Here is a 12,945-nt window from a genome sequence, read left to right as displayed (position 1 = left end):
ATGTTTGAACTATCATATTATTTTTTAAGTGAAATCAATAATTTAATAACCATATTGACTATATTTAAATGCTAACAAAAAAGTTACATTCTACAACCCGCATCCATATTGAGGCCTCCACTAAATATAAGAAAATACTAAAATTTCTCACTAAAAATAAAAAATATCGCACCTTAATTTTTCACAAAACTGGTAGACCCATTACCTATATCCCGTTAGACATCTAACGACTTTCTATCGACTTAATTATTTTTTGCTCAACATGTATATAGGAGCTATTCTTCCATACAATTTGATGTTGATGCTTTTATCAATAAATGATCTTTTTAGAGATAAATAAATAATCTTAAAATAATCATAGCATCTAAATTATATATGTGCTCTATGAAGTCACGTGGTCAGTTGAACATACCGATCTTACTAAGAACATTGGTGGAATCTTAACAGCGAAACAACCATGATGTTGCCTTAGGAATATAAAGGGCAATTTTAGATAGTAATTAAAAGATCATGTATATTTCTTTCTTTTTTTTGTAAAACTTGCTCCGGTACATCGTGAATTCCTGACATCTAGCATAGAACAATAAACATGTTTTTGTTACATGACACTCCAATTTAGTGGTAATTTGCCAAAAAAAATACTACGACCTCTATTTTAAATTTTCTTACTTAATTAGAGAGATATAATTTAGAACAGATGCCTTTACCCCATACCAGGTTGCAGGATAAACCCACTTATATTTTCATCCCGAATTGTAGATATCAAAGCATTTCAAGGATGCCTCATAGAGTGGAATTCTCCCACAAAAAATAAAAGATGAAGATGAAAAGAAATGAAATGAAAATTGAACAAAATTTATCTAATTCTAAATTTTTTTGCTGGGCTTAAAACCCATCTTAAATAGAAATATTCAAACATTTTGGTAGGACTAATAAAATGAATATATCTAAAATTTCAAACAGAATCTAACAAAAAAATGGACATTCATAGTAAACACATCTATTGTTTCGACACAAAATTTTATTATTAATTAAAAACTACACGGTTTAAAGTAATTTTAGTTCAGAATTTATATGTTGCAAGGGTAATTAGAGGAAAAATCATAACCATCATTCAAAGTACATTAAATAAGTTCAATTTTAGTTTAGGATAAAGTAAAAGAATATTTTTGATAGAAAGCCACCCACACATGGACATTCGTAATAAAGTTTCATGCACGTTAAATAAGATGCCCGCGCATATCCGCGGGCTACCTTCCTACTTCAATACAAAGGCCCTAAGTAGCCATAGTATTCGCTGCAGAATACAGAACGATCTAGTTGCGCGGCAGGGCAGAGCAAAAAGCTGAAGGAAGCAAAAGGTTAAATGGCCAATTTGGATTGATACTCAAATCGTCCTTATCAATTTTTTTGGCATGGCTTCTTAACATAATTTGAACCATCTGCAAAGGAGAATTGCATGGCTACCTTGTTTTAACCTATGAAACTTAAGTTACCAAACGACCTTTATATGGCTACCTTTTTTAAACCTCATTAGTTCTAGCTGATCTGAGATGCATGCATGCTCTCTTCCTGCTAGTTGAATAGTTCAACAAAGTTCTTCCCACAAGAAAAACCCCAGTGGCCATGCATGGGAACACACCGGTCGTTGAGCGGATTTTGTAATGATTGGATGTAACTCGTTGAGCAAAAACCATAATATTATTTCATTATCTTAAAAAAAATAATGCATGGAACTCACCCATATCACAGAAGCCACAATGGTGCAGCGGGGGTGAGGGGGAAAGGTTGTGGAGGCAGTCGGGCGGAGGCGGCTGAAAGATGGTGTCCTGCAATGGAGGTCCTCCTCATCTCCTTTGCACTTGGGACACGCCGACTTGTGTGTGGATTAGGGGATGTGATCTTGGATTAAATATGGATGGATAGTCGATTTGAGGAATGATATATAAGAGCAGTTTGAGATATTATTAATTAGGAATTATTATTTACAAATGATAACATATCTCTTATAAAGAAGTCGCACATCACAGAAGAACACAAACTTGGTCTTTGCATTAGACTACAATCACAGAAATTAAGCCTAACAATATATTCTGAACGACATTTATAAATTAAAACAGAATATTATGCACGCAAACATGAATATATGTAGAATTACATATATAGCAGTTCAGATCGCCTCGTCATTTGGACGCATGAGAAGATCGCCCACTTCTGAGGCATTCCATGGGGTGTTCACAAGGCAGTTTTCCAAATTCTTCTCGCTTTTCCAGTACACGTAGCCAGAGTTCTTCCAGGCTACCAGATTGAACGACATTAGGGGCCAACATCCAATGTAGCCGGTGTCTTGTTTGGTGATGTGGGTTTCCTCGTTCCAATCTCTAGAAAAGGCTAAACGCACTGGCTTTAGCTTAAGGGCTTCAGAGAACATTATCCTCAACTTCACCAGCGGTATCTTCAAATCATTGGCACTTTCTCCATCGAATGTAGCAAGGGTGTGTATTGCATCCAGCGCAGATTCTTTCCCCAATGGCACAGTAACCAGATTACATGTGCCCCCGGCAAGAGCATAGTAATCCTCATCAAAGGGGAGCCTGGTGTGAGCAATTGGGAACCCAGAGTACATGCTGTACCACTGGTTCTGATTAGTGCTGAATGCCATCAGGTATATGGTATCGAATCTAAGGGCTATCGTGCACCTATCGATGCGAGGCTTCCGACCGACAAGGTGCATCTTGAGCCACTTCCTCGGTGGAGCGGAGAAAGTATCCTGACCTCTGCGTTTGGCTGCAAGGACAGGGTGATTACCATGTACAGTCTTGCGATGTTCGTTGTCGGACAGCAACAGGTAGGCGTGCTCGAAGCAGTAGTCGAACGGTCGCGTGTTGATGTAGCACGTTATCTCCACATACTCCACATCGTCGTCGTCGTCGCCGACACCGCCGATGGAGTGGGCTGGAGTGGAGATCAGCAGAAGCAAAATGGCCATCACCTTGACGGTGATCAGGTCGCTTCTCCCATGCCCCCGCCGCCGGTGATCATAGTTGTTGAGGGATGGAACGCCAGCCAACATGATCTTCATGGACTTGTTTTTTGGATTGGACATCAGATGGTTTGATTGGGAAATTAGAGAAGATCTGCAGGACGCATAATATAGGTGCTATATGTATTTGATATATGTATGAACATGCATAGCTGCTTCTCCTGCAATTGCAAAAAGTGTGCGTACAACTACTCGTAAGTCATGGAAAATGAATGATTTATATTTAACTAGGAAGGTAGCCCACGCATTCGTGTGGGCATGCATCATAGACTGTGTTTTGTTAGCCCAAACACTAAGAACACGCGCACGATATTGGGGCTAAAACACACAATGAAAGATTCTAAATGCACAAGAGATGTATTTGTTTTGGCACTGCACACCAGCACCAATGCACTTGTATTTTTCATCTCACACACACAAACTGATTACATGCTTAGATAAGCAACTGCTCACCCTCAACCCATGCCACGTTCAGCCGCACAGCTCGGCCAAATACACTTCACTCACCTCTACATGCAAGCCACTCCTACTTGCATGCAAAGCACCACTAACTAATTAACACATGCATGCTGTGAGCTAAATGATCCACAGTTTACTCCATGACTCCACAAACTTGGCCGCACCTCCAAGCCAGCTGCATGAACACTCACATGCAGATCATGGTCACTGATCTAACTAACTCACTCACGCATTCACTTGTGACTTACTCCCCTACACATGCACATGGCTAACTCAACCCAAAATGCACGTAAACAACAAGATTAAACCTGACATGTTTGAGAAACTTATAAGGGTGAAATATTAACCGAAACATATAAGTAACCGGACGTGTAGCTTATGAAAAATTATAGCTGTTTCAAGATTGATTGGTTCTCTTCTATTTTAATAACTAAAAAAATAAGGAAGGGGACGGCAGTGATGTCTGCATGTGAGAGGGAGGAGGAGAAGGAGGGACTTTATTATTCTAAATAATTTAAGTGAAAATGTTTTATAAGATGTTTTGTTTTATCTCGGAATTTCTTTTGTTGTTTTTATAGTTTTTAAGACATGACATGTCTCGACTTAAGGTCCTTTAAAATAGATCTAATTGATGAAAACAATGAATCCATGGAGTTAAGTTGAATTGTTTTCAAATTTTTAAGACATGATACATGGTTACTTAAAAGTGCTATATGGATGTTTAATCAATTTTTGTTATGTAGACTGATTTAATATGCCATAGTGCATATAGTCATGTTTTTTGAAATATCGCATTCTTATATTGAGGTTTTTCAATTTATTATTTTCATGTTGTTTTATACTTATACTTTTTTATTTAAATAAAGTCATGAGGATGCAATTCTTATTTTATTTCATGAGATTGTACAACTAATTTAGTTATTTGTGTTCATTAACTGCTATAAGGTGATATGTCATGTAATCAATATTGCCAGTTTCCGTTCTTCTTTACAACTTGATAGGATAGGTGTTCCTCCGATCTCGGATAGTCAATTTCTTAAACAATCACCTTGCCAATAATCTTGACTCAGCGATTGGTGAATAATAGTTTATAAGTATAATTGATACGCAGATTTGAATGTGAAATAGAATTGATACATAAGGTAAGCCCTATATGGGTCCATATGGGTCAAGTACGCTACATCCATATATCTAGATTCATAGCCCTAGGTTGTGTCAATTCCCTACCCAGGTTGCCTTTTTTTGGGACGAAGGGAGTATTTAGTTACTTGTAAAGGATTGGTGTATATGTTCAAATGAAAAATTCTTATTTTAATAACATAAAATATGGGTAATATAGATCTTGAATTATATATTTAATTATAAATAAAACAAATTCAAGTAAACTAAAAGTAGGTAGGATATAACTTAAAAAATGTAATTATTTAGTTTTCTAATTATTAATCATTTTGATTAATCAGTTAAAATTTATAAGACCAAAGAATTAAATAAGAGAGAGTCGAAGGGGAGAATATGTATGCATATAATTATAATATTTTTTATCAGTTATAGTGTTTTAGCTGCTATTACTTTATTAATTAAAAATAAAATAAATGTTTTAATGATTGATTAAAATCTATCTTTTTGAACTCGTCTATACCTACAATATATTCATAGATGAACACTACAAATCATTTTTTTAAGGAGTGCAAATCTAATAATGTTAATTTGACTCTTGGTATTTTTTTTAATAATGGAATAGAAAATATCCCGGCCTTTGCTCAGAAGAGTTATAGCCAATTATTACAATCTAACACTCTAAAAACAGTGTAGTTTAAATAAAATTAAAAACACCAACAAAAATAAGAAATAACCAAATGTAAAATAAGAAGATATATATTGAAGTCTATGTGTGAATCTCCATCCATAATTAGCAAAAACAAAAGAATGGAATTGGACGATCACACAAGTGCCATGGCAGCATTGCTTGTCTAAGATGTCACGTAGTCTATGACTTTTGAGAATGTGAGGAGACGGCTTAATGAGCTTCTGCTGACTAGGTCGTCGTTATACTAATCAGAAGTAAGGCAGAGTTTAGTTTCCAAAACAAAATTTTTCACCATTCACACCGAATGTTTGGACACATGCATGAAGTATTAAATGTAGACGAAAAAAACAATTGCACAGATTGCATGTAAATTGCGAGACGAATCTTTTAGGGGCAATTGCGCATTTGATCCTGTTTTGGAGGGTAACTACCAATTTGACCCTACTTTTTATGGTTTGCTCATTCGACCCTTCTTTTCAAAAATGAAGATCAGACCGAACCCTGTTCCGTGAAGGCAAGCTAACGGTGTTAACTCTCGGAAAAAAAGACGTTTACACCCTTGCTTATTTGACCCTAGTTTCTAAAATTTTTTTACTCAACCAATTTTTTTTATTTGGTTGTGGCTCCCTCCCCAAGTGCACGCGCCGCCGTCGGCTGGCCTCCTCGAGCCGGCGAGCTCTCCTCTATGCATGCACCACCGCCGGCAGCCATCTGGCTTCCGCACGCCGGTGAGCTCTCGCACTTCACCGGGGTCCCCCTTCCTCCCTTTGCCCGCGCACTGGCGAGCTCCCGCCATGCGTCACCGCCACCGCCGGCCTCCGCCTTCCTCTCCGCGAGGCACGCCGCCGCCTCACCCGACGGCGCGCGCCGCTCCACCACGCGCCGCTGCCTCACCCGACAGCGCGTGCGGCTCCACCACGCACCGCCGCCGTCGCAGAGGCTCGGTGCCGCCGCTAGCTCTCTTCCTCCGCGAGCCGACGCTGCTCCTTCCCCTCCGCGTGCTTCCTGCCGCCGCTGCCCCTGCCTCCACGAGCGGCGCCGGCGCAGATCCCCTCCGTGTTCTTCCCGCCAGCGCTGCCCCCTTCCTCCATGAGTGCCACCGCCGCATCTCGTCGGACACCGGCGAGAGAGAGAGGGAGGGAGATACTCTTCCCACCGGTGCCGCCCCCTTCCTCCACGAGCACTACCGCCGCAACTCGCCGGACGCCGGCACGAGAGAGAGACATGCTCTTCCCGCCGGCGCCGCCCCCTTCCTCCACGAGCGCCGCCGCCACAACATGCCGGACGCCGGCACGAGAGAGATAGAGACAGACACATGTGGATAGGATTAGGAATGGATATGGTTTCCCCAAGGGTATTTTGGGTATTACGGATTTTAATTATATTTCTTTCTTTTTTAAAAATCAAATCTTAACGGTGTAGTTAAAACAGGGTAAGGTTCGTTTTTCAAAAAAACAGGGTCAAATAAGTAAACTAAAAAAAGTAGAGTCAAATTGGTAGTTAGACTTCAAAACGGAGCCAAATAAGCAATTGTCCCAATATTTTAAGCCTAATTGTGCAGTAAACATTTGTTAATGATGGATTAATTAGGCTTAATAAATTCGGATTCGACGGATTTAACAATGTGGTGCTACAATAAACATTTGCTAATGATAAATTAATTAGGCTCAATAAATTCGTCTTGCGGTTTCCTGGCGAAATCTGTAATTTGTTTTATTATTAGACTACGTTTAATACTTCAAATATGTGTATGTATATTCGATATGACATGCATTGTTAAAAATTTTTGCCAACTGGCGGAATCTGAGAATTTTGGCCTAAGATTGAACTTAAGCATCTCCGATCATTGGATAATGTGACAAGCTTTGCAGACTTTTGTGCTCGACACAACAAGTTTGAATAAAACTTTTCATAGTTCTTGATGTGACCATCGATGTTTTCGATATGATCACTTGAGGCGATCCTCTTAATTGTCCGAAATGTGGCGTTATGCAACAAAATTGAAGTACTACATTCAGAAGACGAGAAATTTTCATTCTGGAGTAACATAGTATGGCTGCTTTGATAATTTGGATCTGACATTGGTGCTACACATCGACCTTTTTTTCGTGAACCTTGATTGTTTTAAAGGATAGAGTATGAAAAAAAATTACTAAGATAACGGATCTGATCCGTGGTCGTGACTAGGAAAATGAAAAAAATATACCACCATCCACGCCCCGTCATCACCAACACAAAGACCGAAGAGAATGCTAGCATTGGACCGGCTATCGCTAGACCAACAAAGGAACTACAACCGAGATCGCCCAAAACCCAACCCTTACCACCAACACAAACCCCACTCTATCCATATTTATTTTTGGGATTGAGGGAGAGAGGGTGACAGGGAAGAAAAGAACCGCTCTCCCCTAGACCCTTCGACGTGGCCAACTTGCATAAGCTAAGGCGACAACCCAAAAGGACTTGAATTTAGAGCGAGCTTGCACTAGATGTTTGGGAGGTTTCAGCAAGAGGTTGCCTAGACGACGTCTCCAAGGAGAGAAGCGACGAAAGAGCCGCCACCACCGCCGTCGAGGTTTCAAAAAGAATCCAAACTGGGGTTTCACCCGGCAGTCCCACTACAGAGGATGAGACGGCACACCAACACCCTCAAGAGGGGGAGTGACGCTCGAAAATGCCACCATTATTGACCCGCCCAAAGCCAGGCTAGGTTTCACCTGTCGCCAGCCGCCAGCCTATCCACAGTTGACGTACCATTGCTCCAATGCCATCTAACTTCCACCGGTGCATGGGCACCGCTGCATCAGAGCCCACCGCTTTGCCAGTCTCCTTGTGGTGTCACCCTTGTCGCATTGACATCCGCCATCGCCGGCGCACCTCCTCACACCGCGTCAGCCTTCGCCGCCACCTGTCGCGCCTCCTCGTGCGTGCTGTATCGGCATCTGTCGCCGCCGTCGCGTGAGCTTCGCCGCCGTCGGAACCACCCTACTCCACTGGCCACAGCCACCGTGCCCACCCCGCGCCTCACTAGGTTGCACCATAGGTCCGCCTCAGGGAAGGGGGGATCCACCCCGTTGACTACTCCAGCCATTGCCTCTCGCCGGATCTAGCCATTGCCACCGCCGACCACTCCCGCTACCGCCACCTCTCCAACTCGATCTGGCCACGGGGGGACTAGATCCGCCGTCGGGCGAGGCGGATCTACCTCCGACGTGGCTGGATCTGCCGCGCTTACCACCTGACCACGGCCTCCCGCAACCTGCAGCTTCTGAGTACCCATGGGTGTCCCTGCCACTAGGATTACTCGTGGGGAGAGCGCCCCGCCACCACCGTCCTTGCGGCCAGCAGCGTGACGAAGGACGAATGGTCAAACATGTGCTAAAAAGTCAACGGCGTCAAATATTTCGGGACGGATGGAGTATCATGTTCTAGAAAATAGCTTAGAGGCTATTGTTCAGGCTGCGATCGAGAGAACATGTTCGGAACACTTGTCTCTTGCACGGAAAACAGAGCGATCCATTAGCACGTAATTAATTATTAGCTATTTTTTTTTTCAAAAATAGAACAATATGATTTTTTTAAACAACTTTCGTACAGAAACTTTTTGCAAAAAACGTACCGAAATAGCAGTTTGAAAAGCGTACGCGCGGAAATCGAGAAAGAGAGGTTGGGAACATGGACAAACAAACTGAGCGAGTACTGCTGCATGTATTGTTTACTTAGATACCGGTCATAAAATTGCTGAACACATAATTTATTATATCTCTAAATACATGAATTAAAAAATTATCGTGAAGAAAAACTATTTGCGTAACTGCTCCTCGACTCCTCGTCAGATAGATCCGCATATTTCGCAAAAAATGAAGAAAAAATCCCGTATAATACGCTCGCTTCCACAGGAAAAACGGAAAGAGCAGTAACTTCCCCGCAAAACAATTGACCGTGGGGTAAAAAAGTAAAAACCGATGTGAGCGTCGTCTCGTGTCGCTCCAGGAAGACAACCACCAAAGGCTCCTCCGTCCGCGGCGATCCTACTTCGCCGCCGGTATGCGATCGCCGGAGTCGCCGTGCTCGGCCCCGACCCTGGCGCCACCCTCTCCATCATCTGCTTCCGCCGCCTTGCCCGTCGCTTCGCGCTTGCGTAGCGGCGGCGGCGGCGGCGGCGGCGATGGTGATGTGCCGACGACGTCGTCGGCGTGCCATGGCCGCCGCACCTGCGAGGAGGAGTCGATCCCACTGAGGAGCGTGGAGGCGGCACGGTTTCGTGCTCCGCAGCCGGCGGATCTGGCGACCCCGAGTCGATCGATGGTTTACACCCATGTGAGCGCCCCCCCCCCCCCCCCCCCCCCCCCCACAAACCCCCATTTCAGATCCATTTTTTTGATAGCAGTTGTGCATCGGAGTCATTCCAATCTATTTTGCACAGTCGGATCCATTTTAGGCCTAGTTATCCATCCCCATGAGGAAGGGATTGGAGGGGATTAGTTAGGAAATTAATCCCCTTCGAATCCTTTTCAATCCCCTTGGGTGAGGGATTAAATGAACAAGGCCTTACTGAAAGCAATTAAGCATTGTTTTGTTTAGTCTGTTAGCGTGAAGTTTCACCGTATGCATGATTGTAAAAATTTGACTACTGGCAGGGACCTGGGGTTAGTTCTGACTTGGTGCCGAAGGAGGGGATGGTGTTCGAATCGTTTGATCACGCGTTACGATTTCTATGAGAAATACGCATGCCATGCAGGTTTTGATGTCAGGAAAAGCAGATTGAAGCGGACGATACGGGAGATATGCTGCGCAAGGGAGGGGAGGCACAAATACAGGGGCGATGAGGCGAACAGGGAGAGGAAACGGACATCGAAGAGGACTGGCTGCAAAGCATATGTTAAAATCAAGAATGTCACAACTGACGGCAAATTGTCATCTGTAGTTTTTGACGTCGTCGTTATAGGGCACAACCACCCGTTGACGCCATCGCCAGCGCCATCAGCTGTCAAACAAATGAGGTCGCATAGGAACAGAGCTGACACGGTGCAAGAGTGTCGTGTTACCCAAAACATGCATGAAGGTCAGGAAAATGTCCCATTCACATCACCGGACGTGGAAATCAGGTATTATATAGTGCTGTTGAAGTGCTGAATATTTTTTTTTGTCACTTCGCATGTTGTGTTGGTGCATCAGTAACCCCCTACAGTTTCATATTGAATCTGTGATATTTATTTACACAGGAGGGCTGCTAACAAACGCGCGGAGATGGCGGATGATATCAACAAACTATTCGCTTTCTTCAGTGAATGCAAGATGCAGAACTCTAAATTTTACTGGGACATGCAGCTCGATGAGGATGGTGTGGTGAAGAACATTTTTTGGAGCCATGCTAGCAGTCAGGCCGAGTATGCGGACTTTGGTGATGCAGTCACTCTGGACACGACATACAAGACGAACATATATGGGATGTCCTTGGCGATGTTCGTTGGAGCAAGCCACCATATACAAGACACTCTGTTTGGTTGTGCACTACTGCGAGACAAGAAGATAGAATCATTCGAATGGCTATTCAAAACGTTCAAAAACTGTATGGAGGATTGCCCCTCGCCTAGATGCGTGCTAACAGGCAAGTAATTCCTTCAATGTTTATGTCAACAATAGCTCATGGTTCAGCAGTAAACACATTGTGAACTGATAAGATAAGTATTCACTAATCTTGTGTATCTGCAGACCAGGACGATGTGATCGTGGTGGCCATAACAAATGTCTTTCCGAAGACAATACATAGGCTGTGCAGGTGGCTCATACTGAAGAATCACTCTGAGGCACTCAACATTCTGTATGCAAGGGACGATCGCATTGAATCGGAATTGTTGTTGTGCGTGAACCAGACATACACCCCACAGGAGTTTGAAAATGCGTGGTCGTGGTTCATTGATGAGTTTGATTTGCAGGATAGTGTGACCCTGCAAAACTTGTACGAAATAAGGCACAGATGGATCCCAGCGCTCTTCAAGAAGGACTACTGTGGCAGGATGACATCTACTCAGCAGAGTGAGAGTGTGAACAAACTAGTTAAGAGAAATTTCGTCGATCACCAAACCAATCTGCACAGTTTTGCGCGTAGGATGCTTGATATCATAATTTCACGGGAAGCGAAGGAGGCTGCTGAGACCAGGGCTTGTTTGGTATGTATATCGTTGCCTATTTTTGCATTCCCTGCTGACTAGTGGGCCACTTTGTTTTTAATACCATCGCATATGCAGGGCATGCTGATAACAAAGACAAGGTGGTCATTCGCGGTGCAGATGTCAAGGGTGTACACAAGAGCTGTGTTCAAGTTGTTCGAGGAGGCATTGGATGATTGCACAGCTTTCAGGATCGACATGGACATTGGCAACACAAACAGGTGGACTGTGTTGGACATGGAGCATTCTGAGAAGCATGATTGGTGCCAACTACAATTTAAAGTGTTAGCGGACGTTCAGAAAGGTCGTTATGAATGTGAGTGCAAGCAGTGGGAACATACTGGTAAGAACAAAACTCTTCTGATTCCAGTCCGAGATACATAATAACAAATTTAGCTTGCTGAATTGTTTGTTTCTGCTGGTAAATTGCTTATTTGTGTTAGGTTTATTATGCACGCACCTTCTTCGGACATTCATCCATGCTCAGGTCGAGAAGATACCACCTCAGTATGTGCTCCGACGCTACACGATGAAAGCCAGAAGTGACATGTCATTTGACAGGCGTGACCGTGTTACAGCTGGACCTGACAGTGTGGAAGAAAGTTACCGACAAAAGACACTGCTAGCTGAGGCAATGGCTATTGTACGGTTAGGTAGTAAGTCAAGGGTTGCATTTGAAATAGCCATGGCCGCCCTTAAAGTGCTGCGAAAGGAAAAAAGATGCTTCCAGACAGCGTGGCATGTAGGGATGATCTCGTTGCACGCAACAATGGTGCGGGCACATCAACTGAAGTCATAAGCCAAGAACCACCACCCAAACCAAAGACTAAAGAGCGGACAGTAGGTCCAGAAGAGAATGTATCACTTGGTGCAAGGGGGAAGAAGCTCTGTACTAGGGTGTGCAGCTGGTGTGGACTGAGGGATGGCCATTACACAACTACCTGCCCAAAAAATCCTGCAAACTTCGAAAAGGTAAGGAAGGCAATGAGCAGGGGTAGAGGGAGGAGAGGGAGACCATGTGGAAGTGGAAGGGGTGGCGGTCGCGGCATGGCCTGTGTAGGTAGGAGCCTTATGGATGAATTGGAGAGGGAGGGCATTACTGAACAGGACAGCAACGACGACATGGTAGAATCTGATGCGGAATGAGCTGCAATGCAGTGATATGTCGTAGTGGAATAGGTTTCAAGGCTGAATACAGCCGATGTCTATAGCCAAAACTGTTTGGATCAATTTCAGTAACGTGTGTTTGAAAATTTGGATGTTAGTGATATGGTGTACTGTTGGCCATTTGATTGTTGCTGGAGATTCAAAATATATGCGCGAGGCCAATTGCTGACCGAAAAAATATCGCTTGACCCTTGAATTCATGTTTTAGAGATTTATGTATATATGCAACTCATTATACGTAGGTTAGAACGAAGCATTTAGTTTAAAGATAATCCATTCCATGCTATCGACAAAGC

The 12,945-nt window shown here is 43.4% G+C and overlaps 2 protein-coding genes across 3 annotated transcripts; one reads left to right on the top strand and one right to left on the bottom strand.

Moving 5' to 3' along the window:
• Positions 1 to 1,994: 1,994 nt before the first annotated feature.
• On the bottom strand, positions 1,995 to 3,117 carry LOC127753333 (uncharacterized). Its single transcript, XM_052278814.1, has one exon. It carries the CDS (start codon positions 3,104 to 3,106, stop codon positions 2,171 to 2,173), a length of 936 nt encoding a protein of 311 aa, XP_052134774.1. The 5' UTR covers positions 3,107 to 3,117; the 3' UTR covers positions 1,995 to 2,170.
• A 6,124-nt stretch (positions 3,118 to 9,241) lies between these two features.
• On the top strand, positions 9,242 to 12,937 carry LOC127753461 (protein FAR1-RELATED SEQUENCE 5-like). Of its 2 annotated transcripts, XM_052278940.1 has the most exons (6): positions 9,242 to 9,629; positions 9,950 to 10,417; positions 10,535 to 10,920; positions 11,025 to 11,482; positions 11,561 to 11,825; positions 11,926 to 12,937. In XM_052278940.1, coding segments are annotated over exons 1-6 (1,935 nt in total). In that variant the 5' UTR covers positions 9,242 to 9,627; the 3' UTR covers positions 12,282 to 12,937. The 2 variants fall into 2 exon arrangements, with proteins under 2 accessions (XP_052134900.1, XP_052134899.1); XM_052278939.1 differs by lacking the exon at positions 9,242 to 9,629 and having other exon boundaries at positions 9,669 to 10,417.
• The last annotated feature ends 8 nt before the right edge of the window (positions 12,938 to 12,945 follow it).

The sequence above is a fragment of the Oryza glaberrima genome, chromosome 10, assembly GCF_000147395.1.
Source record: "Oryza glaberrima chromosome 10, OglaRS2, whole genome shotgun sequence".
NCBI lineage: Eukaryota > Viridiplantae > Streptophyta > Magnoliopsida > Poales > Poaceae > Oryza > Oryza glaberrima.
The sequence above is the reverse complement of the archived record's forward strand: the minus strand, read 5'-3'. Positions and strand labels throughout refer to the sequence as shown.

Coding starts and splice junctions, on each gene's coding strand:
- LOC127753461 (XM_052278939.1), top strand. CDS start 9,918: ATGCATGATTGTAAAAATTTGACTACTGGCAGGGACCTGGGGTTAGTT. Junction 10,921..11,024: donor GCCTAGATGCGTGCTAACAG/GCAAGTAATTCC, acceptor GTGTATCTGCAG/ACCAGGACGATGTGATCGTG. Junction 11,483..11,560: donor CTGAGACCAGGGCTTGTTTG/GTATGTATATCG, acceptor TCGCATATGCAG/GGCATGCTGATAACAAAGAC.
- LOC127753333 (XM_052278814.1), bottom strand. CDS start 3,106: ATGTCCAATCCAAAAAACAAGTCCATGAAGATCATGTTGGCTGGCGTT.